The sequence below is a fragment of the Hemitrygon akajei genome, chromosome 28 (genome assembly GCF_048418815.1).
Source record: "Hemitrygon akajei chromosome 28, sHemAka1.3, whole genome shotgun sequence".
Lineage (NCBI taxonomy): Eukaryota > Metazoa > Chordata > Chondrichthyes > Myliobatiformes > Dasyatidae > Hemitrygon > Hemitrygon akajei.
This window is the reverse complement of record NC_133151.1, coordinates 8,721,837-8,746,651: the sequence shown is the minus strand read 5'-3', so window position 1 is coordinate 8,746,651 and position 24,815 is coordinate 8,721,837. Positions and strand designations below refer to the sequence as shown.

The 24,815-nt window shown below is 50.3% G+C and overlaps 1 protein-coding gene across 1 annotated transcript in view; it reads left to right on the top strand.

Annotated features, from left to right (window-relative positions):
- Window positions 1-24,815, top strand: part of LOC140717661 (pecanex-like protein 3) — a 125,049-nt gene that overhangs the window by 11,526 nt on the left and 88,708 nt on the right. The window contains 7 exon segments of the mRNA XM_073031295.1: window positions 1,418-1,523; window positions 8,487-8,526; window positions 11,406-11,501; window positions 13,602-14,801; window positions 15,997-16,126; window positions 18,377-18,546; window positions 22,486-22,582. Coding sequence (XP_072887396.1) covers window positions 1,418-1,523; window positions 8,487-8,526; window positions 11,406-11,501; window positions 13,602-14,801; window positions 15,997-16,126; window positions 18,377-18,546; window positions 22,486-22,582 — 1,839 coding nt within the window.

Below are 24,815 nucleotides of genomic sequence, written 5' to 3'. Positions count from 1 at the left end.
CGGCAGGAGGGAGAAGAGTTTGTATGACGGGTGCATGGGGTCCTTCATAATGCTGTTTCCTTTGCGGATGCAGCGTGTGCTGTAAATGTCTGTGATGGCGGGAAGAGAGACCCCGGTGATCTTAGCTGACATCACTATCCGCTGCAGGGTCTTGCGATCCGAGACGGTGCAATTTCCGAACCGGGCAGTGATGCAGCTGCTCAGGATGCTCTCAGTACAACCCCTGTAGAATGTGATGAGGATGGGGGGTGGGAGATGGACTTCCCTCAGCCTTCGCAGAAAGTAGAGACGCTGCTGGGCTTTCTTTGCTGTGGAGCTGGTGTTGAGGGACCAGGTGAGATTCTCCTTCAGGTGAACACCGAGAAATTTGGTGCTCTTTACGATCTCTACCGAGGAGCCGCCGATGTTCAGTGGGGAGTGGTCGCTCTGTGCCCTCCTGAAGTCAACAACCATGAGGAGCAGATTCAGAAATTGGAGGGTATAAAGGTACCTGGTGGCTTTAATAAAGGATTTCCTGAAGGTTGAGTCAGTGCTAAGGAAAGCTGGTGGAATGTCAACCTTCATTTCGAGAGGGCTAGAATACTTGTTTTATTGAGTTACAGTGTAGAGTGGGCCCCTCTGAGCCTCGCCACCCAGCAACCCCCTTTTTAACATCATGGGACACTTTACAATGACCAATTAACCCACCAACCAGTACGCCTTTGGACTGTGGGAGGAAACCCACGGGGAGAGCGTGCAAACTCCTCACAGGCAGTGGTGGGAATTGAACCCGGGACGCTGGTACCATACAGTGTTATGTTGACCACTACACTACCGTGCGCCCCCCCCCCCCCCCCCAAACGAAAGCAAAGATGTGATGTCGAGGCATTTCGAGGCATTGGTCAGACCGCACTTGGAGTATTGCGAGAAGTTTTGGGCGCCACATCTAGTAAAGGATGAGCTGATGTGGAAAAGGAACCAGCGGAGGTTCACAGGAAAGATCCTGGGGATGAAAGGGTTAACATGAGGACTGTTTGGCTCTGAGCCTGTGTTTATTGGGGTTCAGCAGAATTGGGGGGAGGATCTATTGAAACCTATTGAATATTGAAAGGTGTAGATAGGATGGATGAGGAGAGGATGTTTCCTACAGTGGGGCAATCTAAGAGCAGAGGGCACGGCCTCAGTAGAAGGGCGTCCATTTGGAACAGAGATGAAGAGGAATTTCTTTAGCCAGAGGGTGGTGAACCTGTGGAGTTCATTGCTGCAGACAGCTATTGTGACAAAGCCATTGGCTCTATTTAAAGCGGAGGTTACTAGTTTCTTCATTAGTCAGGGAGGGAAGCACGTCATCCAAGAGTTGCGTAAAAGGGAGGGTCTGAGGTGGAGAGGACAGGAAAGCCGTGGTTGATTTACTCTTCGGTCTTCCTTAACACTGCAGGGACCCAGGAGGAGGAGTGGAGATGACAGTTTTTCGAAAGGCTAACACCACTCCGCCCGTGCGATGCAGCTCTCAGCATTCTGTCTTTGGATTCAACCAAGTCTCGGTGAGTACTGCCCGCTCCGCTGCGGGAGGACGGGGGAGGCGTGCGGCGCGCGAGCAAACAGCGTCGTCCATGTCGCGGTTACTCGAACAAATCCAAACCTCTGCGAGACTAAGCCAGGGTATTCCACTCTGTGACGCGCTTCCGAATAGCAAGTTTCCAAATTGAAAAGGATGCATTCGATCCTTGGTTACGAAACCAGCAAAGACAAATGATCTTGCAGCGATGTATTTACATATATATATACATTTTAAAAAGCTACAAAACTATATTAGGAATATAACGGTCTAATGGCGGTGTGTTATACTATGAAGTATAATAGCATAGTTTGCAGTTGAATAGTATAAGTGAAGTTAGAGGTCTACGAAAAAATCATTCACCATGGTTCAGTCGTTCTTCAGGACGCTAAGCTAAATTAGCTAAGACAAACCATGAATAAGTATTTACTCATTTTCTTCTACCACTCCCCAACCTACGTGACAGATTACCTTAATAAACCTGACGCAGAATACAATACAGACAGAAAATAGATACTTGGCTCCAGCAGTCCGTGTGCATTGAAACATACTGTACAGTGTGAAGTGGGTCGTTTGCATCAACGACCAACGCAGTCCAAATACGCTCCGGGGGCAGCCCACAAGTGTCGCCACGCTGCTGGCTCCAACAGTGTGGCCGTAGTAGCGTAGCGGTTAGCGACCACAGGCCGTCGGGGTTCAGTTCCAGTATCCTTTATAAGAAAGTTTGCACACTCTTCCCGTGAGAGCGTGGGTTTCCTCCGGGCGCTCGGGTTTCCTCCCTCAGTCCAAAGACGTACCGGTAGGTATGTTAATTGGTCATTGTAAATCGTCCTGTCTGGAGTTAAATAGGTGGGTCGCTGGGTGGCGCGGCTCGTTGCTCCAGAAGGGCCTGTTCCACAGAACATAGAATAGTGCTGTACAGTACAGGCCCTTCGGCCCACAATGTTGTGCCAACCCTTAAACCCTGCCTCCCATATAACTCCCTTAAATTCCTCCATATACCTGTCTAGTAGTCTCTTAAACTTCACTAATGTATCTGCCTCCACTACTGACTCAGGCAGTGCATTCCACACACCAACCATTCTGTGAGTAAAAAACCTTCCTCTAATATCCCCCTTGAACTTTCCTCCCCTTACCTTAAAGCCATGTCCCCTTGTACTGAGCAGTGGTGCCCTGGGGAAGAGGCGCTGGCTGTCCACTCTGTCTATTCCTCTTAATATCTTGTACACCTCTATCATGTCTCCTCTCATCCTCCTTCTCTCCAGAGAGTAAAGCCCTAGCTCCCTTAATCTCTGATCATAATGCATATCCTCTAAACCAGGCAGCATCCTGGTAAATCTCCTCTGTACCCTTTCCAATACTTCCACATCCTTCCTATAGTGAGGCGACCAGAACTGGACACAGTACTCCAAGTGTGGCCTAACCAGAGTTTTATAGAGCTACATCATTATCTTGTGACTCTTAAACTCTGTCCCTTGACTTATGAAAGCTAACACTCCATAAGCTTTCTCAACTACCCTATCTCCCTGTGAGGGATCTGTGGACATGTACCCCCAGATCCCTCTGCTCCTCCACACTACCAAGTATCCTGCCATTTACTTTGCACTCTGCCTTGGAGTTTGTCCTTCCAAAGTGTACCATCTCACACTTCTCCGGGTTGAACTCCATCGGCCACTTCTCAACCCACTTCTGCATCCTATCAATGTCTCTCTGCAATCTTTGACAATCCTCAACACTATCCACAACCCCACCAACCTTTGTGTCGTCTGCAAACTTGCCAACCCAGCCTTCTACCCCCACATCCAGGTCATTAATAAAAATCACGAGAAGCAGAGGTTGCAGAACCAATCCTTATGGGACATCACTAGTCACAACCCTCCAATCCGAATGTACTCCCTCCACCACAACCCTCTGCTTTCTGCAGGCAAGCCAATTCTGAATCCACCTGGCCTAACTTCCCTGGATCCCATGCCTTCTGACTTTCTGAATAAGCCTACCGTGTGGAACCATGCCGTATCTCAAAATAAATAAACACGCCAGCCCTAACTGGTGCGTCTTTGGACTGTGGGAGGAACCCAGAGCACCTGGAGGAAACCCACACGGCCACGGGGAGAGCGTACAAACTCCCCGCAGGCGGGAATTGAATCCTTATCCAGGGACCACGTCTGCGTGAAGCGCGTCCGGCTGTTAGACCGTGTTAGGGAGCTGGCGCGCAGCTGGGTGAGCTTCGGCTCGTACGGGGGAGCGAGGAGATGGTCGAGCAGAGTTACTGGGAAGTCACCGCGAAGCTGCGGGAGGCGAGAAGCTGGGTGACGGTCGGGGAAGTGGAAACGTGAATGGGCAGTTAGCACAGAGCGCCTCTGGCCTTTCCCCTCGATAATAAGTGTGCCGTTTTGGATGCTGTTGTGGGGGATGGCCTCCCTGGGGAATGCCATGGAGATTGGATTACTGGCCCTGAGCGTGGGTCTGTGGTGCAGAAAGGAAAGAGGGAGAAGAGGTTGGCGCTAGTGATGGGGGGGCTCAATTGTCAGGGGAACAGACAGGAGACTCTGTGGACATGACTGGGACATCCCAGGTGCCAGAGTCAGGGACATCTCAGATTGTGTCCACAACATTTTGGAGAAGGAGCCAGATGTTTTGGTAAATACAGGTGTGTTCCCCTCCCCCCCTTACAAAGGCAGAGCGTTCCTATGAAATCTTTCTTAAGCCGAAATGGAGTAAAGTGAAGAACCATTAATTTATACGGGAAAAATTTTCGTAAAAGCGAAAATCCTCTCTGTAATGCGAAAACAGGTTACTAATGTAGGTCTTTTGTGAAAGCAAAGTGGCGTAAAGCAAACATTCGTAAAGCGGGGGGCATCTGTATTGGTACCAGTGGCATAGGAAGGAAAAGCAAAGAGGTCCTGAAGATGGTATTCAGAGAGCTGAGAAGCAGGACCTTCAGGGTAGTAATTTCAGGATTACTGCCTGTGCCACACACCAGTGAGAGTAGAAGCAGGATGATTTGGCAGGTAAACGCGTGGCTGAGAGGCTGGTGCAGGGGGCCGGGCTTCAGGTGCTTGGATCTCTTCTGCGGGAGGTGTGACCCTGTTCAAAAGTTGCGCCTGAACCCGAGGGGAACCAATATTCTCACAGGCAGGTTTGTTAGAGCTGTTGGGGAGGGTTTAAACTGATTTGGCAGGACTGAAGGGACTCAAGATAGGGCGGAAGGTAAAAAAGCAAAGATGGCGTGCAGTCAGACTGTCAGGAGGGGCAGGCAGATGATAGGACGTAATTGCAGCCAGCAGGGTAAGTACCAGTGCATTAGGGATGCAGAATCAAAAAGGGTAGCGAATACAGTACCAAAGTGTTGTATCTCAGTGCGTGGAGTATAAGAATTAAGGTGGATGATCTTGATGCACTGTCAGACATTGTAAGATATGGTGTTGTGGTCATCACTGAATCATGGCTGATTGATGTTTGTAGTTGGGATCGAGTGTCCAAGTTGTATCAGAGGGATAGGAAGGGAGGCAGAGGGGGTGGCGTGGCTCTGCTGGTAAAGAAAGGATAAAGTTGTTGGAAAGATGGTGACATAGGATTTGAAGATGTTCAATCCTTGTGGGTTGAGTAAAGAAACTACAGTAGAGCTACTAGGATTTGATGTTTCAATCCCAATGATAAAGTCGGCACTGTCGATGTTGGCAGTAGGCTTGGAGTGGTGACGAGGAGGGTAGCTACGTCATCGGGGTCATCAGGTGGGCACCTTCCTTCTTTGACGTTTCATTGATAAGCTCATGATGTCTCCAGAGGGCTCAGCGGTGCTACCTGGCGTCCCAGATACACCCCTTCAGTTCAGTACCCTCCTGTCTTCATCTTGCAGCCCAGTTGTTGTCTTTCCTTTCAATCCAAATCCAATTGCTGCTTTATTCTGCTGCATTTGACAAGGACTTGATTGCTTGTTGGAGGGAGACACCCATCACCCCCAACTTCTTCAATAGACTGGTCGTAGGTGCAGCAACAAATCCCCTGCATCCCACTTCTATAGGGAAAATCTTGGTCTTCCAGCCGTTCTGAGCAGCTTCAGTTGCCAGTTCAGGGTACTTGGTCTTTTTCCTCTCATAAGCTTCTTCAATACCATCTTCCCATGGTACGGTCAATTCCACAACATATGCCAGCTTGGCTGTTGTGGAAGAGCTAAAAGAACCTGATGGCAGTTACGTACAGGCCTCCCAACAGTAGCTGGGATGTGGACCACAGATTACAACAGGAAATAGAAAAGGCGTGTCAAAAGAGCAACGTTATGATAGTCACTGGAGATTTCAGCATGCAAGTCAATTGAGAAAATTAGGTTGGAAATGATCTCGAGAGTGAGCTTGTTGAATGTCTATGAGATGGCTTTTAGATCAGTTTTCGTTGAACCACCTATACTGGATCGGGTGTTACGTAATGAACCGGAGGTGATTAGGGAGCTTAAGGCAAAAGAACCCTTAGGAGGCAGTGATCACAATACGATTGAGTTTGACTTGAAATTTGACGGGAAGAAAGTAAAGTCTGATGTAACAGTATTTCAGTGGAGTAAGGGAAATTGCAGTGGTGTGAGAGAGGAGTTGGCCAAAGTAAATTGGAAGATGCTGGCAGAGATGTCAGCAGAGCAGCAACGGTGGAAGTTTCTGAGGAAAATGAGGAAGGTGCAGGATTGATGTATTCCAAAGACAAAGAAATACTCAAATAGCAAAATAATTCAACCGTGGCTGACAAGGGAGGTCAAAGCTAATGTAAAAGCAAAGGAGAGGGCAGACAACAAAGCAAAAATTATTGGGAAGACAGAGGTTTTGGAAGCATTTAAAACCCTACAGGGAGCAACTAAAAGAATCATTAGGAGGGAAAAGATGAAATATGAAAGCAAGCTAGCAAACAATATCAGATTGGATAGGAAAAGGTTTTTTTCAAGTATGTTTAAAACAAAAAAATAAGAGAGATTGGAATGGATAGGACCGCTAGAAAATGAGGCCAGGGAAATAATAACTGGGGTCAAGGAGATAGCAAATGAACTAAATGAGTATTTTACAGCATTCTTCAGTGTGGAAGACACTAACAGTGTGCCAAATGTTTAAGGGTGTGAGGGAAGAGAAGTGGGTGCAGTTACTATTACAAGGGAGAAGGTGCTCAAAAAGCTGAAAGACCTGAGGGTATATTAGTCAGCCAGACCGGATCAACTGCACCCTGCGGTTCTGAGAGAGGTAGCAGGAGAGGTTGTGGAGGCATTAGTAATGATATTTCAAAAATCATTGGACTCTGGCATGGTGCCAGAGGACTGGAAAATAGCAAATGTCACTCCGCTCTTTAAGAAAGGGGGAAGGCAGCAGAACGGAAATTATAGACCGGCTAGCCTGGCCTGGGAAGATGTTGGAGTCGATTGTTAAGGTGGAATGCTTGGTGACACAGGACAAAATAGGGCTAAGTCAGCTTGTTTTCCTTCAGGGAAAATCCTGCCTGGCGAACCTGTTCGAATTCTTTGAGCAGGTTACAAGCAGGATAGATAAAGGGGATGCAGTGGATGTGGTATATTTGGACTTTAAGAAGGCCTCTGACAAGGTGCCACACATGACGCTGTTTACCAAGTTAAGAGCCCGATGCATTACAGGAGAGTTACTAACATGGTTAGAGCATTGGCTGATTGGTAGGAGGCAGCGAGTGGGAATGAAAGGATCCTTTCCTGGTTGGCTGCCAGTGACTAGTGGTGTTCCGCAGGGGTTGGTGTTGGGATCACTTTCTTTCTGTGCTGTATGTCAATGATTTAGATGATGGAATAGATGGCTTTGTTGCCAAGTTTGCAGATGATACGAAGAAGGGGCAGGTAGTGTTGAGGAAACCGGTAGGAATTGGAAGGACTTAGATAGATTAGGAGAATGGGCAAGAAAGTGGCAAATGAAATACAGTGTTGGAAAATGCATGTTCATGCACTTTGGTATTAGAAATAAATGTACGCGTATTTTCTAAACGGGGACAAAATCCAAAAATCTGAGATGCAAAGGGACTTGGGAGTCCTTGCGCAGAGCACCCTGAAGGTTAACTTGCAGGTCGAGTCGGTGGTGAGGAAGGCAAATGCCATTTTAGCATTCACTTTAAGAGGTCTAGAATACAAGAGCAGGGATGTGATGCTGAGGCTTTAAGGCACTGGTGAGGCCACACCTTGAGTAATGTGTTTTGGGCTCCTCATCGAAGAAAAGATGTGCTAGCATTGGAGAGTGTTCAGAAGAGGTTCACAAGGATGATTCCAGGCATGAAAGGGTTATCATACGAGGAATGTTTGATGGCTCTGGGTCTGTACTCACTGGAATTTAGGATGGGGGGGGGGGAAATCTCATTGGAACCTTTGGAATGTTGAAAGGCCTAGAGAGGGTAGATGTAGAAAGGATGTTTCCCATGGTGGGAGAGTCTAGGACAAGGGGGCACCGCCTCAGGATAGAGGGGCGTCCAATTAAAACAGAGATGGGGAGAAATTTATTCAGCCGGGGGTGGTGAATTTATGGGATTTGTTACCACAGGCAGCTGTGGAGGCCGAGTCACTGGGTGTATTTAAGGCAGAGCATGAAAGGTTCTTGATTGGACATGATATCGAAGGTTATGGGGGGAAGGCTGGGGAGCGGGGCTGAGGAGGGAAATAAAGGACTGAATGGCGGAGCAGACTCTGAGCCCAATGATCTAATTCTGCTCCTACGTCTTATGGTCTTATCGCTGGTGCCGTAATAGATTTCGCCAACCGCTATGTTACCGCGCTGTCCTTATTGGTGTCTGGGACACAGTTGCACAGGACAGAAAGTGGAGGGACAAGTGACAGCTGAGATGTTATTGGGGGAGATGACCCCCCCCCCCCCCCCCAAGACCTGAAACACAACCAGAGAGAAAATCAAACTGACTGCTCGAGTTTAATTTTTTTTTAAAAAAAACTTCCCTTCTTTCATCCTAGGAACTGCTGACACACCTGGAGGACCATGGTGCTTCTAAAGGTGGGTCGTATCTTCATTTGAGTCACTAAAGGGGCCCTGGGGCTGGCTGGACCTGGTCCTCCACAAGGGAGTGTGGTTTTATGATTACCAGAATTGGAATCAAATTCATCATTAATATCACTGACATACGTTGAGATATTTGTTGTTTTGCTGCACAATAATATCCGTCGTGCAAAAATAAAGCAAAAAATAGTCAGGTGTCGTTCATGAGTTAGTTTGTTGTCTGTTAGAAATCAGATGGCGGAGAGGGAGAAGCTGTTTTGAAGTCATTGAGTGTGTGCCTCCAGGCCCCTGTACCTCTTCCTTGAAGGTAGCAACGAGAAGTGGGCACATCCCGGGTGATGGGGGTCCTTAATGATGGATGCCGCCTTTTAAACACGTCCTCGAAGGTGGGGAAGGTGGTGCCCATGATGGAGCTGGCTGAATTTCCACCCCTCTGCGGCTTTTTCTGACCCTGTGTAGCGGCCCGTCCATACCCGACGGTGACGCAACCGGTTGGAATGCTCTCCATGGTACATCTGTAGAAATTTGCTAGAATCTTTGGTGACATGCCAAATCCCCTTAAACTCCTAATGAATTATAGCCGTATTTAATTAAATATATGACTAGTTGAGGTGGCTCAGCACAGAGCCACCAGCCGCTGCCAGGTCTTTCCAAGGGGATGGGCAACCAATGCCTCAACTTAATTGCCTCTCGTAGGCATCACGATACACGCAGTGTCACTTGATCACCAGCTTGTTAATGCATTTATCTGATCAGCCAATCACGTGGCAGCAATTCAGTCAAAATCGAGTCAAGTTTAATTATCATACATAGATACCGCTGAAGGAAACAGAGTTCCTGTGGGGCCAAGGTGTGAAACACACACAGCATGCTTAGGGTAGCGAGCCAAAATAAACAGTCTTGCAAACAAAAAACAGGTGGTCCAAGACCCTGAGGGACATGTCCCATGATTGATGGTAGAGTCTCCTGGCAGAGTGTGCAGACGCACGCCGATGCAGCCTGCTATTCCACTGCTTGAACACGGGAGGGCAGCACTGACAGGAGAGGCCAGTGCCCCAGCCGAGCGCAGCTGCCAGACGGCACCGTCTGGAAGATCACCAGTCTGCAGAACGCAATGTATACAAGCATGCAGACGTGGTCAAGAGGCTCAGTTGTGACTCTGAATGGGGAAGAAATGGGATCTGAGTGACTTTGACAGTAGAATGATTGTTGGTGCCAGATGGGGTGGGATGAGTATCTTTGAAACAGTTGATCTCCTGGGATTTTCACACACAAGTGTCTAGAGTTTACAGAGAATGGTGTGGAAAAACAAAAAAAAAAATCCACTGATCAGCAGTTCTGTGGGTGAAAATGGCTTGTTAATGAGAGAGGTCAGAGGAGAGTGGCCAGACTGGTTCAAGCTGAGAAGAGGGTGACAGTAACTCAAATAACCACACGTGCAGAGGAGCGTCTCTGAACACAAAATGCGTTGAAGCTTGAAGCGGCGGGGCTACAGCAACGGAAGACCACGGACATGCCCTGAGTGTCCACTCTGTCAGGTGTAGGAGGTGGTCACTGTAGAATTAACATGCATTTCACAGGAGTGAAACAGAATGAGGTTTGTTATCGCTGGCATGCATCGTGGACTTTGTTTTGTGGCAACATTGGCATTGGGTAGAGGGTAGTGAGCGGAGAAGTAATCGGGACGAATTGTGTGTGGGTCAGTGGGAGAATCTGGTGTGGGGGGGTACTGATGAGAATATGGAGAAAACATTAAAAAATGGGATTAATATAGGACTGGTATAAATGGGTCAGCATGGACTCAATCGGCCAAAAGGTCTATCTAAGATTGTGTGGAATATCTGACCCAGGTCCATTTCTCATAAGCGCGGTGTAATGAGCCCAGATGAATTTTATGGGTTCCACTGGACAACAAAGATTTTGCTTCCTGAATACTTTTGGTTGTATCTTATGGATTTTGGGCTGCTGATCATCAAAATTACCATGAATTCTCCCTACCGCACACCTTTCTAAAAAAAATCGTCTATATTTGTTATTTCATTTCGTTATTCAAGTCAGAATAACTGATGCCAAGATTAAGGAAGGGATTTTTGATGGTCCACAGGTCAAACAGGTCATCAATGACAGGTAATTCAAAGAGCTTCTGGTGGCACCGGAGAAAATCACTTGGAAGGCATTCAAGGATGTAGCTGAACATTTTCGAGGCAACTACAGAGCACCAAACTATATGCAGCTGGTTGATAAGAATACAAAACTGTGAAGTGCAACATGTCACTAAAAGATCCATTTTCTGCCTTCCAATTTATACATTCTTCCCTGCCAAACTTGGCGTTGTCAGTGACGTGCGTGGTGAAAGGCTTCATCAGGACGCTGCGGTCAAATTCAGTGCTGGCTGATTATTGTTGGACACTTGGGTGAGAAGCCTCAGACACTGAGTCCAAATGAAAATCATCAACAAAACAGTTTTAGCTTAGGTGATCTTTTGCAAAGGATCCGCACCATTATGCAATTAAGCGCATCACATCCAATAAAAGTTAATTTCTTGTTTCTCCAAATCCCAATGTGATACGATAGTCTGAAATTATATTTGTGTTCAGTTTCAAGTGGTCTATCAAAAACAAAAAAAAAATTCTGAGGAAGCAACACTTCTGAGGAAAATTTGTTGTCCAGTGTTAGCGCGAGAGGAATACTGATGTACAGCCCCCTACTTTAGTCGTGTTGAGGCAAAGTTCTTTGCTTGAAAGTAGGCCTCATTCAGTTCTCTGCTGTTGCCACTCGGGTACCCTCTGTGTGTTTGTCTCTGGGGCCTGTTTTATGTCTGCCCTTGACTCTGCTCTTCCCTGCTCACCAACTCCTGTTTCCCGCGTCCCCAACAGGTATCAGAGACCTGGTCCGCGAACAGGGCAGCAAAAACGTCATTGTCACTTCGGCCGACAGGGAGTTACTGAAGCTGAACGCGTTGGACCCGGCAGGTGAGCCAGCCCCTCCGCCGACCGGGTTTGCTCTGGCCGTGGTAGCGGGGGGGGGGGGGGGGGGTTCCGTCCTGGGTTGAATGGCGGTGCATTTGGGTGGGAGGGAGGGACGGGGGCTCGTTTTTGCTGCTGTTCCGTTGCTTTGCTCTGCTGTGCCGAGCATCACGGGTACAGGATGTTGAGCGACACTTGCGGGCTGCCCCCAGCACACCCTCGGGTGTGTTGGCTGTGAATGCAAATGGCGCACTTCATTAAATGTTTCAATGTACATGTGATGAGTGAACTTGAGTCTTGAGTCTCCCCATTGGACGTAATACATAGGAGCAGAATTAGAACATTTGGCCTGTTGGGCCTGATCCGCATTCCAACATGGCTGATTTTATTTTCCCCCTCAATCCCTTTGCCTTTCTAATCAAGACCATGTCAACCTCTGCTTTAAATATTCCCAACATCTTGGCGCCCACAGCCGTCTGTGGCGTTGAATTCCACAGGTTCCCCCACCCTCTGGCTAAAGAAATTCCACCTCATCTCTGTCCTAGAGACTGTGCCTTCTATTCTTAGACTCCCCCACGACAGGAAACATCCTCTCCACATCCACTCTATCTGTGTCCTCTGGTCCTAGACTCCCCCACTATAGGAAACATCCTCTCCACATCCACTCAATCTGTGTCCACTGGTCCTGGACTCCCCCACTATAGGAAACATCCTCTCCCATCCACTCTATCTGTGCCCTCTGGTCCTAGACTCCCCCACTATAGGAAACATCCTCTCCACATCCACTCTATCTGTGTCCTCTGGTCCTAGACTCCCCCACTATAGGAAACATCCTCTCCACATCCACTCTATCTGTGTCCTCTGGTCCTAGACTCCCCCACTATAGGAAACATCCTCTCCACATCCACTCTATCTGTGTCCTCTGGTCCTAGACTCCCCCACTATAGGAAACATCCTCTCCGCATCCACTCTATCTGTGTCCTCTGGTCCTAGACTCCCCCACTATAGGAAACATCCTCTCCACATCCATGCTATCTGTGCCCTCTGGTCCTAGACTCCCCCACTATAGGAAACATCCTCTCCACATCCACTCTATCTGTGTCCTCTGGTCCTAGACTCCCCCACTATAGGAAACATCCTCTCCACATCCACTCTATCTGTGTCCTCTGGTCCTAGACTCCCCCACTATAGGAAACATCCTCTCCACATCCACTCTATCTGTGTCCTCTGGTCCTAGACTCCCCTACTATAGGAAACATCCTCTCCACATCCACTCTATCTGTGTCCTCTGGTCCTAGACTCCCCCACGACAGGAAACATCCTCTCCACATCCACTCTATCTGTGCCCTCTGGTCCTAGACTCCCCCACTATAGGAAACATCCTCTCCGCATCCACTCTATCTGTGTCCTCTGGTCCTAGACTCCCCCACAACAGGAAACATCCTCTCCACATCCACTCTATCTGTGTCCTCTGGTCCTAGACTCCCCCACTATAGGAAACATCCTCTCCACATCCACTCTATCTAGGCTTTTCAATATTTGATAGGTTTCAATGAGATCCCCTCTCATTGCAAGTGAGTACAGGCCCAGAGCCATCAAATTCCCCTCATATGTTAACCCTTTCATTCCTGGGAGGATTCTAGTAAAGCTCCTCTGGACTCTCCCCGTTAGATTGGGAGCATGTTCCTCCTCAGACTGGGAGCCCAAACGACACGAAAGTGTCTGCGGATGTCCGAAACCTGGAGACAGAGAGGTTGCCACCCTTCCCACAGCGAGAGGGGAGACCAACAAAGTAAAGCAGTTTGCCGATTGCAATGTTAAAGCTACCACGCCACCTTTATACCGAGTTCTCAGACTCGAAAATCAGCAGCAAGATCTCCCCCGCTGTTGAGAGAAAGAGGGATCTGAGCAACGGGGGCCTCTGACAGCCAGTTTCTCCTGCAGCACTGGCACGGAATTGGCTCGTCCACAGGGTTGCAGAACCTCCGAACCCTGAAGGCGTACGACTTCCAGGCAGCGTCCCTGAGGAACGGCCGGTTGGCGCAAATGAAAGTAACCTGATTGGGAGACTGTCGAACTTTTCTCTTGATTTCCTTGTCGTTTCAGACGCGCAGACGACCAAGGAGTGCCTGATGCTGCCCGAGGCCTGCCAGCTGGACACGTGCCCTGTGGCCAAAAGGCTGCCGCCGCTACCCACCCAGACGGTGCTGCAGTTCCGCGCCGGGCTGGAGCCTGCCCCGTCCCCCCCGCCGCCTCTGACCCCGGTGCCGGCTGGCCCTCCCCATCAGCGGCCGGCCGCCCAGGCCTGCGGCCTCCACGCCCTGCCCTTCGGGCTGCTCGACCAGCTGGGGGGCTGGCACCCCAGCGAGCCTCAGAGCCTGTGTGAGGCCCTGCTCGGCCCCCTGCTTCCGCGGCGGCCGGGTGGCGCGGACGACGAGATGGGGCGGGGCGGCCAGGAAGCCCGGAGCCCCGCCAAGGCAGCCGGCTCCACCGACAGCTGCCTCAGCGAGAAGACCGGCTCCACCCGCCTAGAGAGCCCCTCCCCGGCGCCTGGGGCTGGTGGGGGCGATGCCGGGGCGCCCCGGGCCCTGGCGGGGAAGGTGGGAAGCGACACCGACTTGTCCGACAGCGAGCTGGCCCCCACGCCCGATCCCGGGGAGTCCACCGTCGCCGCCTTGCCCTTCCCCGGGGCCCTGGACCCTCTCACCTCCTGGCTGGAGGGCAGGCTGTCCCCCTCGCAGGATGCCGAGCAGTCGGTGAGGCCCAAGGACCTGCGGCTGGTGAGGCGGCGGGGCCCAGCCGGGAAGAAGCCCAGTGGCCGGCGGAGGAGGGGCCGGGTTGGGGTGTTTGAGCGTGGCCCGCCGCCCCGGTCTTTCGCCGGGGGCTCTTCGGAGGACGAGGACTCGAGCGAGCCCAGCGACGCCTCCAGTCTGCGCTCGCAGCCCCGCTACAGCAGCTCGTCCAGCTCTTCTACCGCCACCTCCCCTTCCTGCTCCCCGCCCGCCACCGGCACGGCTGCCCGCCGCAGGAGCCGGCGCCCCGAGCGCGAATCCACCCCTATGCCCTCTCCGCTGGCCCACGCCTCCGGGGCGGGCGGGGGAGGAGGAGGAGGGGCGGGTGAGCAGCTACCCGGCGGTGTCCGCGCACTGACTGCCTCCAAGTCGGACCTGGAGGCGCGGGAGGGCGAACCGAGGGGCCGAGAGCGCCTCGCCCAGCGGCTGGAGTCCATCAGCAGCTCCTGGGGACACTCGGTCAGCCCGGCCAGCTGGGCGGCCGCCCTCACCAGCGAGGGGGCCGTCGGAGGAGGTAGGTCGACGGGCAGGCCCAGGTTCTGCTTGAGGTCCGCGGTGTCCAGAGGCGGGATGCCTTGGCCTCGGTGGGAATAGTGAGGGTCATAGCGTCTTGTGACGGGAGTGGTCGGGGCTCTCGGCAGGTCGATGGGGTGCAGTGTCCGGTGACGGGGTTGTTTTATGGGATGGTGGATAGAATGAGAGATGGGGCAGGGGGAAGAGATATTTAAGAGAAACCTGAGGGGGAGCCTCTTCACTGAGTGTGTGTAGCATCCATGCCCCCCAATTTACCCCCGTTCATCTAGGGTGAACCTCTGTCGCCCCGCCAACGGTGCAATACTTCGGTGTAAATACGGTGTAATGCCCCCCCCGTACACACCCACAACACAAATACCAGACAATACACCAAAGGCGAGTAAATAATTGCAACTTTATAGTTATTTCTCAGTGATGGGTTAGTAGAAACAGATAACCTAAAGGCGCCAAATCAGTAAGTTTATCAGTCTGTGCACATAATATGTTAATACGTTGGAGCTCACGCCTCCGGTTCCATCCACAACGACCTTCCGAGCCTTCGGCCACCGTCCGAACCGCCGACGTCCAGTATCCGCCGCCCTGGAACCGCTGTCCGCTCCTCACACGTCCGTCCTCTTCGCTCGCCTCCCGACAAAGATTGCAAACTCCCGCTCAGCTCACACATACGAGATAGCACAACAATTCTCCATTGGTTAGTTCCCCCCTTATCTGCAGTTATAACCCAAACATTCCAGATACAGAAACCCGTTACAGCATTGAACAACATTACAGCGAAGCCATTTTGTTAGCCCGAGCAGTTAATACCACAGTTACCGGGACCGAGAGCCCTACATGTGGAGCAAGCTGCCAGTGCAAGTGCTGGATACGGGACTGATTCCAACGCTTAAGAGAAATTAGGATAAGTAGGTGGATGGTAGGGGTATGAGGGGCTGTGGTCTGGGTACCGGATGCTGTGCTGTCGTTCCTGATGATTCAAGGGGAGCCTGCAGGAGCGTGGCATTGTGGGAACAGGACTGCGACAATGTCAGAGGGCCATTGTTGGCCAAACTCAGAGGGCTACGGAGGAGAAGTCTGAACGGCGGCCGTGTTGGCCTCCTACAGTGGGCGGAGGGTAGGGTGGGTCGTTCGGGGTAGATCTGCACATAGTGACGGCTTGCAACCCTTCTGGCTTTCAGCCGCCACCCCTGACGACGCGGGAAAGCGGGAGCTCAGCAGCAGCATCAAGCGGACGCAGGCGATGAGGCGGCGGCATAACGCTGGCAGCAACCCCACGCCTCCGCCCTCCATCATGGGCTCCCCGCCGAGGTAGGGCGCCCTGGGGCAGCACAGGGAGGGGCCTGCGGGAAGAGGGTGACGCAGAACGAGTGGCACTGTGGGGAAAGTGTGGGAGGTGCTGAGAGCACGTGTTAAGGCTGATTTATACTTCTACGTCAAATGAACGCTGTAGGTACAGCGTAGCCGTGTAACGCACACTGTACCCTACGCCCTACCCTACACTATAGCCTGACGCGCACCTCTCCAAAGATGTAACTGCGCGTCGCGGAGACGCAGACCGCAACAACTGTGATCAGTCGGCTCGGTAGCATCGCATTTCCTCCTGTCTATCGGCATACTGTGCATACACTGATGCGAAATAGATGGTTGGAGACGACGAACCAAATCGTCAAATCTACCTGCCGGCGTCCGAAAATATTTGAAGTGCATTTCCTCGTCCGTGTCTCTCGGAGGCCGGACAAGCACAGAAAATTCACCCTCCTTCTGCCTCGATCCGTTCAATGGCCGTACACACCATCTCCTCCGACGTCTTCTCTCTCTTCTGCATTGCAGCAATTTCACTAAAAGTAACCCTTGTTCAACATTTATTAGCTCCAACTCCAACGTGATGCGCTCAGTCGCCATTGTTTGAAGTTCACGAAGAAACTCTACACAGTGGCATAGAAACCCCACCGCCAACTAGCGTTTTGGCGGTGAATTGCAGAGGGACCCAGACACACCAATGCACAGGTATAAATGCTCACAACGGCGCAGGTCGCTCACGAAGGCTGCGGCGTAGGCCGCTACGCAGAAGTATAAATCAGCCTTAAGGATGCAAGAGACTGCATGTGTTAGAATCTGGACCGTATGAGGAATAGCAGATATTGCACACTCTCTCATTGGGGACTTGTAGGTACCGATTAAGGAAACTGTCCTGATCACATCTGACAAACTCTTTCCCATCCAGCCCTTTTACAGTGTGGGAGTCCCAGTCAATAGTGCAAAGCTGAAATCACCTACTATCACAACCTTGTGTTTCTTGCAATCGCTCTGCAAGTTTGCTCCTCTAAATCCCGCGGTCTGTTGGGTGGTCTATCAACGTATTCCTATCTCTCTCATTCCTCAGTTCCACCTGTAAAGCCTCACTAGATGAATTCTCTAGTCTGTCCTGACTGAGCGCTGCCAAGACATTATCCCTGACGAGTAATGCCCCTTTAATCCCTCCCGCTCTATCGTCCCTGAGGCAACCAAACCCCAGAATACTGAGCTGGCAGTCCTGCCCCTCCTGCAGCCGGGTCTTACTAATGGCTACAGTGTCACAAATCCGCACGCTGATCCACGCCCTGAGCTCATCTGCGTTTCCTGCAATATTCCTTTTGCACTGAAGTATCCGCAGCTCATGACATTAATCGCTCCACGCTCAACTTTTTGATTCCTGACTTTGTCTGAGGTCTTGACAACGTCTGTCACCACAACCCCTCCGCTATCTGTTCTGGCTGTGATTCCCAACTCCCTGCAGCTCCAGTTTATCCCCACTGTCAGTGCTGCATTAACAAACCTTCCTGCTAGGATATGCCCCCCCCCCCCTCCTTGCACCCCACCTACCCCAGAATGTCTCATTTTTACTATGTACTGTACCAGCAGTTATGGTTGAAATGACAATAAAAGTAACTTGACTTGAGAGCCTAATGATCTGAAAATCTGAAGCCCTCCCTCCTACACCACGTGTTAAACTGTATGATTTTCCTACTTCTGGCCTCACTAGCATGTGGCACGGGTGGCAATCCTGAGATCACAGCCCTGGAGGTCCCGTCCCTGAACTCACTTTGCAGAAACTTGTCCCTCTGCCTGACTACGTCATCGGCACCAAAATGGACCCCGACCTCTGGCTGCTCACCCACTTAAGAACGTGAGATGCTTCCTGGGTGCCAGGGTCCGGGAGAACATACCACCCAGAAATCTTGTTCTCGTCCACAGAAACCCCTGTCTGCTGCCCCTCCCACCCCAGCTTGCCCCTTCACCCACCTTTCCCTCTTCTGAGCCACAGAGCCCAACTCGGCGTCCGATTCCTGACCACTGTGACTTCCCTCTGGTCGTCAATGGGCCGCAATTTCGTTTTGCAACTTGTATGAAATCTCCGGGCGATGCTGGGTGAAGGTAGTGTGCTCACTACCGGGGAGGGTAGAGAGAAGGGGGGGGATGAGGTTTTAAACCCGGTCCCTCTCCTCCCGAGGAGCCTCGGGATACCACGTGACCCCCCCGCTCTGCCCTGACCACGTGCCGTTCTCTTCTTCCACGCAGCCTGCAGGACATCCAGCGGAACCGCGCAGCCTCCCAGTCCCGCACCCACGGGCTTCCGGCGGCCCTGCACTTTGCCAGCTCACTGCTGTTACCGCGGGGCCCCGTGCACGAGGCTTCCAACTTCGACGACACCTCGGAGGGGGCTATCCACTACTTCTACGACGAAGCTGGTGAGTACCCTCCAGCTTGTTACTGTACTTGGTTGGTTCGATCCTCAGCTCTTCAGAATCGGGTTTAATATCACCGGCATGTGCCGTGAAATTTGTTGTTTTTGCCGCAGCAGTACAATGTGTAATAAAAAATTAATTACGTTAAATGTGTATTAAATAAATTAAATATGGATTGCAAGAAAGTAGTGAGGTAGTGTTTATGGATGCAAGTTAGATATGGCCCTTGTGGCTAAAGGGATCGGGGGTTTGGGGAGAAAGCAGGTACAGGGTTCTGAGTTGGATGATCAGCCATGATCATACTGAATGGCGGTGCAGGCTCGAAGGGCCGAATGGCCTACTCCTGCACCTATTTTCTATGTTTCTAACGTCCATTGAGGAATTGAGTGGCAGAGGGGAAGAAGCTGTTCTTGAATTGCTGAGTGTGTGCCTTTTGTCTCCTGTTACCTCCTCCCTGAGGGTAACAGTGAAAAGGGGGCATGTCCTGGGTGGTGGGACTAATGGTGGACACTACCTTTCTGAGGCACCGTTCCTTGAAGATGTCCTGGGTACAATGGAGGCTAGACTTGCAAGGATGTTGCCTGGATTGGGGAGCATGCCTTATGAGAATAGGTTGAGTTAACTCGGCCTTTTCTCCTTGGAGCGACGGAGGATGAGAGTGACCTGATAGAGGTGTGGAAGATGATGAGAGGCATTGATTGTGCGGATAGTCAGAGGCTTTTTCTCAGGGCTGAAATGGCTAGCACGAGAGGGCACAGTTTTAAGGTGCTTGGAAGTAGGTACAGAGGAGATGTCAGTGGTGTTTTTTACGCAGAGTGGTGAGGGCATGGAACGGGCTGCCGGTGGCAGTGGTGGAGGCGGAAACGATAGGGTCTTTTAAGACACTCCTGGATGGATACGTGGAGCTTAGAAAAATAGAGGGCTATGGACTATGTTGTGTTGGCGCGTGGCCTAGTGGATAAGGCATCGGCCTAGTGATCTGAAGGTCACTAGTTCGAGCCTCAGCTGAGGCAGCGTGTTGTGTCCTTGAACAAGGCACTTAACCACACATTGCTCTGCGACGACACCGGTGCCAAGCTGCTTGGGTCCTAGTGCCCTTCCCTTGGACAACATCGGTGGTGTGGAGAGGGGAGACTCGCTGCATGGGCAACTGCCGGTCTCCCATACAACCCTGCCCAGGCCTGCGCCCTGGAAACTTTGCAAGGCGCAAATCCATGGTCTTTCGAGACTAACGGGTGCCTATGGGTGAGCCTAGGTAGTTCTAAGGTAGGGACATGTTCGGCACAGCTTTGTGGGCCGAAGGGCCTGTATTGGGCTGTAGGTTTTCTTTGTTTCTAGTGCCCATGATGGAGCCTATTGAGTGAAGCCAGTTAAAATGCTCTCCACTGTACATCTGTAGAAATTTGACAATAGACAATAGGTGCAGGAGTAGGCCATTCGGCCCTTCTAGCCAGTACTGCCATTCACTGTGATCATGGCTGATCATACACAATCAGTACCAGTATCAGTTTGCGAGTATCTCTGGTGACATGCCAGATAATATAGCTGTTATTTTGCCATCTTTGTAGCTGCATCGATCTGTTGGGTCCTGGTTAGATCCTTGGGGATGTTGACACTCAGGATCTCAAAACTGCTCTCTCTCCACTTCTGGTTCCTCTGTCAGTGAACTTGTTGAATGTTGAACTTTGAACTTAAGACATTAAAGCACAGGAACAGGCCCTTCAGCCCACAATGTTGTGCCAAGCTCATTAATCTAATACCTTAAAACCATGAGATTAGGAACAGAATTGAGTCTGCTCTTCCATTTCATCATGGCTGATCCATTTTCCTCCCTGCCCCAATTTCCTGCCTCTCCTCGTATCACTTCATGCCCTGGCCAATCAAGAATCTATCAATCCTTGCCTTCAGTGTACACTATGTAAAGACTTGGCCTTCACAGCCGTCTGTGACAATGAATTCCTCAGATTCACCACACTCTGGCTAAAGAAAGTGCTCCTGATCTCTGTTCGAAAGGGCGCCCCTCTGTTCTGAGGCCATGTCCTCTGGTCTTAGACTCTCCCACATTTGCACGAGCCTAATCAGGCTCTTACAACGCTAGTGATCGCGGGTCGGTGTTCAATTCCTGCCGCTGTCTGTAAGGAGTTTGTATGTCCTCTTCTTGACTGTGTGGGTTTCCTCCCACAGTACAAATGGCGTGCAGGTTAGGATTAGTAAGTTGCTGATGTACTATGTCGGCGCTGAAAGACTGCACCACTTTTAGGCTGCCCCCGGCACATCCTCGTGCTGGGCCAGTTGCTGACGTAAACGATGCATTTCTCTGTCTGTGTGAGCAACTAATCTAAATATGTACAAACAAGCTGGATGAACTCAGCAGGTCGGGCATTTCATCTGTTGAAATGAACAGTCAGCGTTTCGGGCCGAGACCTGCAGAGTTCATCCAGCTTGTTTGTACGTGTTGACTTGACCACAGCATCTGCAGTGTACTTTGTGTCTCCTAATCTTAATATGCACTGCTTTGGCAAGACCTCTGGGAATACTCCATGAGGATTTAATTCCCTTGGAGGCAATGCGATCCAGTTTCCGCGATGGACTCCCTAAATGGGGGGGCTGTCCGACAGAAGAACGCAAGAGAACAGGAGCAGGAGTAGGCCCCCCCTGCCCAAATTTAGCCAGGCCCCTGAGCCCTCAAGTTCGTGGATTATCTACCTCCATTTTAAATAATTCTTAAAATCCAGTCTCCGCAACCCCTGAAGCTGGGAAAACTCCATACCTTATGTGAGAAGAAATTTCTAAGCTGACTTTACCCTGAAAGTCCGTCTCCCACCCCCCCCCCCCCCACCCCGCATCCTCATCACATTCTACAGGGGTTGTATTGAGAGCATCCTGAGCAGCTGCATCACTGCCCGGTTCGGAAATTGCACCGTCTCGGATCGCAAGACCCTGCAGCGGATAGTGAGGTCAGCTGAGAAGATCATCGGGGTCTCTCTTCCCGCCATCACGGACAGTTACACCACACGCTGCATCCGCAAAGCAAACAGCATTATGAAGGACCCCATGTACCCCTCATACAATCTCTTCTCCCTCCTGCCATCTGGGAAAGGGCTCCGAAGCATTCGGGCTCTTACGACCAGACTATATAGCAGTTTCTTCCCCCAAGCTATCAGATTCTTCAACACCCGAAGCCTGCACTGACACCTTACCCTATTGTCCTGTTTATTATTTATTGTAATGCCTGCACTGTTTTGTGCACTTTATGCAGTCCAGTGTAGGTCTGTAGTCTAGTATAGCTTTCTCTGTTTTTTTTTATTACATAGTTTAGTCTAGTTTTTGTACTGTGTCATGTAAACCATGGTCCTGAAAAACGTTGTCTCATTTTTACTGTGTACTGTACCAGCAGTTATGGTCGAAATGACAATAAAAGTTGACTTGACTTGAAGCCATGACTCAGCTTTCAGCATTTTCCCTCCAATGAAAACACCTCAGCGTCTACCGTTGGGACCACACGCGCTCAGTGGCCATTCTATTTGGTGCCTCCCGTTGTGCATCAGAATGGGAAGGAAACGTGATGGAAGAGGAGGAGCCACCTCCTCTTCCTGTACCATAGGAAGTGCACGCCACTTGCGTTAATTTTACCGGCGACACGGTAGCGTGGAGGTTGGCGTTACGCTTGATGGCACCAGCCAGCCGGGTTTGGTTCCTGCTGCTCCCTGTAACCGCAAGGGTTTCCCCCCACGTTCCAAGACCTACCGGTTAGTGGGTTAATTGGTGGCACGGGTGTAATTAGGCAGCACAGGCTCACTGGGCCGGGGAGGTCTGTTACCATTCTATATCTCTAAATAAATTAAAACTATCCTTTCGATCCTTTGTACTCACCCACCTGGCAAGGTTTTTTTTACCTCATACCTAACTTCTCCTCTTTTTCTTTTCTCCCCCCTCCCACAGGTGTCCGCAGGTCCTACACGTTTGGCCCGACAGGAGGGGGCTACGAGAATCCAGTGGGGCAGCAAGTGAGCCTGGAGCACGTCAATAACAATGCATGGCAAGTTGACCCAGGCACCCGCGTTCCTCCCCCACTCGGTGGCCCCACCAGGTTTACCTGCCCCCTGTGTACGTGCCCCCCACAACCCCATCAGTGTAAAATGTTCCGGTGCTGATTCATTACTATTTTCACTCGACGGTGTTCAATAGGTGCATTTAATGTGTCAGAGAAATGTATGCAATGGACATCCTGAAATTCTTTTTCTTCACAAACATCCACAAAAATAGAGGATTGCCCCAAAGAATGCCGACAGTTAAAATACTAAAACCCCAAAGCAGCAGCAGAACAACGATTCTCCCCCTCCACCCCCACCAGCAAAAAAGCATCGGCACCCTCCACCCAGCGCTCAAGCGTGCAGCAAAGCATCAGTAAAGATTCAGACTTGCAGTATCCCGACAACGACTTGTTCACCCGATCACCCGATAATATCCCCCATCCCCCAGGGAAAAGGGGGTGTCCCCGTTTCACGTTAAATCAGTTTTCAGACGAGCCTGGCTCTTCCCACTTCCCACCTGTGGAGAGAACCTGGCGATGTTTCTTCCGACACAAACGACAAGAGCCGAATTTATTTAACAGATACATTTACATACTGTATTGTTGGATGATTGGGGAGCTTTTAAAATCCAGCAAAAGGCAACTAAAAAAAAGCTATAAGAAGGAAAAAGATGGAATATGAGGGTAGACTAGCCAATAACAGGATACTGAAAGTTTTTCAATTATATAAAGAGGGGTGAGAATTGATATTGGACCACTGGAAAATTATGCTGGTAATTTATATACCAGTAATAGTAATAGGGTCAAAGAAATGGCAGATGAGCTTAATGGGTAATTTGCGTCTGTCGTCTCTGTGGAAGACACTAGGAGTTTGCCAGAGGTCTGTGAGTGTCAGCGAGAAGGAGTGAGTGCCGTTGCTATTACAAAGGGGAAAAGTGCTAGGCAAACTCAAATGTTGTAATGTGGACAAGTCACCTAGGCCAGATGGACGACATCCCAGAGTCCTGAGAGAGGTTGCTGAAGAGATAATGGATGCATTGGTCATGATCTTTCAAGAATCACCTGATTCTGGCATGGTCCCAGAGGAATGGAGGATTGCAAATGTCACTCCACTCCTTAAGAAGAGAGGAAAGGAAATTATAGGCCAGTTAGCCTAACCTCAGTGGTTGGGGAAGTGTTGGAGTCTATTATTAGGGATGAGGTTTCGAGGTACTTGGAGACCAATGATAAAATAAATCAAAGTCTGTATGGGGAAATCTTGCCTGACAAATCTGTTGGAGTTCTTCGAGGAAGTAACAAGCAGGGTGGACAAAGGAGAGGCAGTGGATTTCATTTACTTGGATTTTCAGAAGGCTGCTTAACAAGATAAAATCCCATGGTGTTACAGGAAAGATACTGGCATGGATAGAGGAATGGCTGACAGGCAGGAGGCAGTGAGTGGGAATAAAAGTGGGCCTTTTCTGGTTGGCTGCTGATGACTAGTGGTGTTCCTCAGGGGTCAGTGTTGGGACCGCTACTTTTCACATTGTTTGTCAGTGATTTAGATAATAGAATTGATGGCTTTGTGGCAAAGTTTGCGGATAGGTGGAGGGGTAGATAGTGCTGAGCTAGCATTGCGATTGCAGCAGGAGCTGGAAGAATAGGAAAAAAGTGGCAGTTGGAATACAGTGTAGGGAAATGTAGGATGATGCATTTTGGTAAAAGGAATGATGGTGCGGACTGTTATCTAAATGGGGAGAAGGTTCAAACATCAGAGGTGCAGAGGGACTTAGGAGTCCTCGTGCAAGACTCCCAGAAGGTTAATTTACAAGTTGAGTCTGTGGTAAAGAAGGCAAATGCAATGTTGCCATTTATTTTAAGGGGAATAGAATATAAAAGCAAGGGGATAATGCTGAGCCTTTATAAGACACGAGTCAGGCCGCACGGAGTATTGTCAACAGTTTTGGGCCCCATATCTCAAAGGATGTGTTGTCATTGGAGAGAGTACAGACGAGGTTCACGAGGATGATTTTGGGAATGATAGGGTTAACATATGAGGAGTGTTTGGCAGCTTTGGGCCTGTACTCACTGGAATTTAGAAGAATGCAGTTGATCTAATTGAAACCTACCGAATGTTGAAAGGACCAGATAGGGTGGATCTTGGGAGGCTGTTTCCTGTGGTGGGAGTATCTAGAACCAGAGGGCACAGCCTCAAAATTGAGGGGCGACCTTTCAGAACAAGGTTAAGGAGGAATATTTT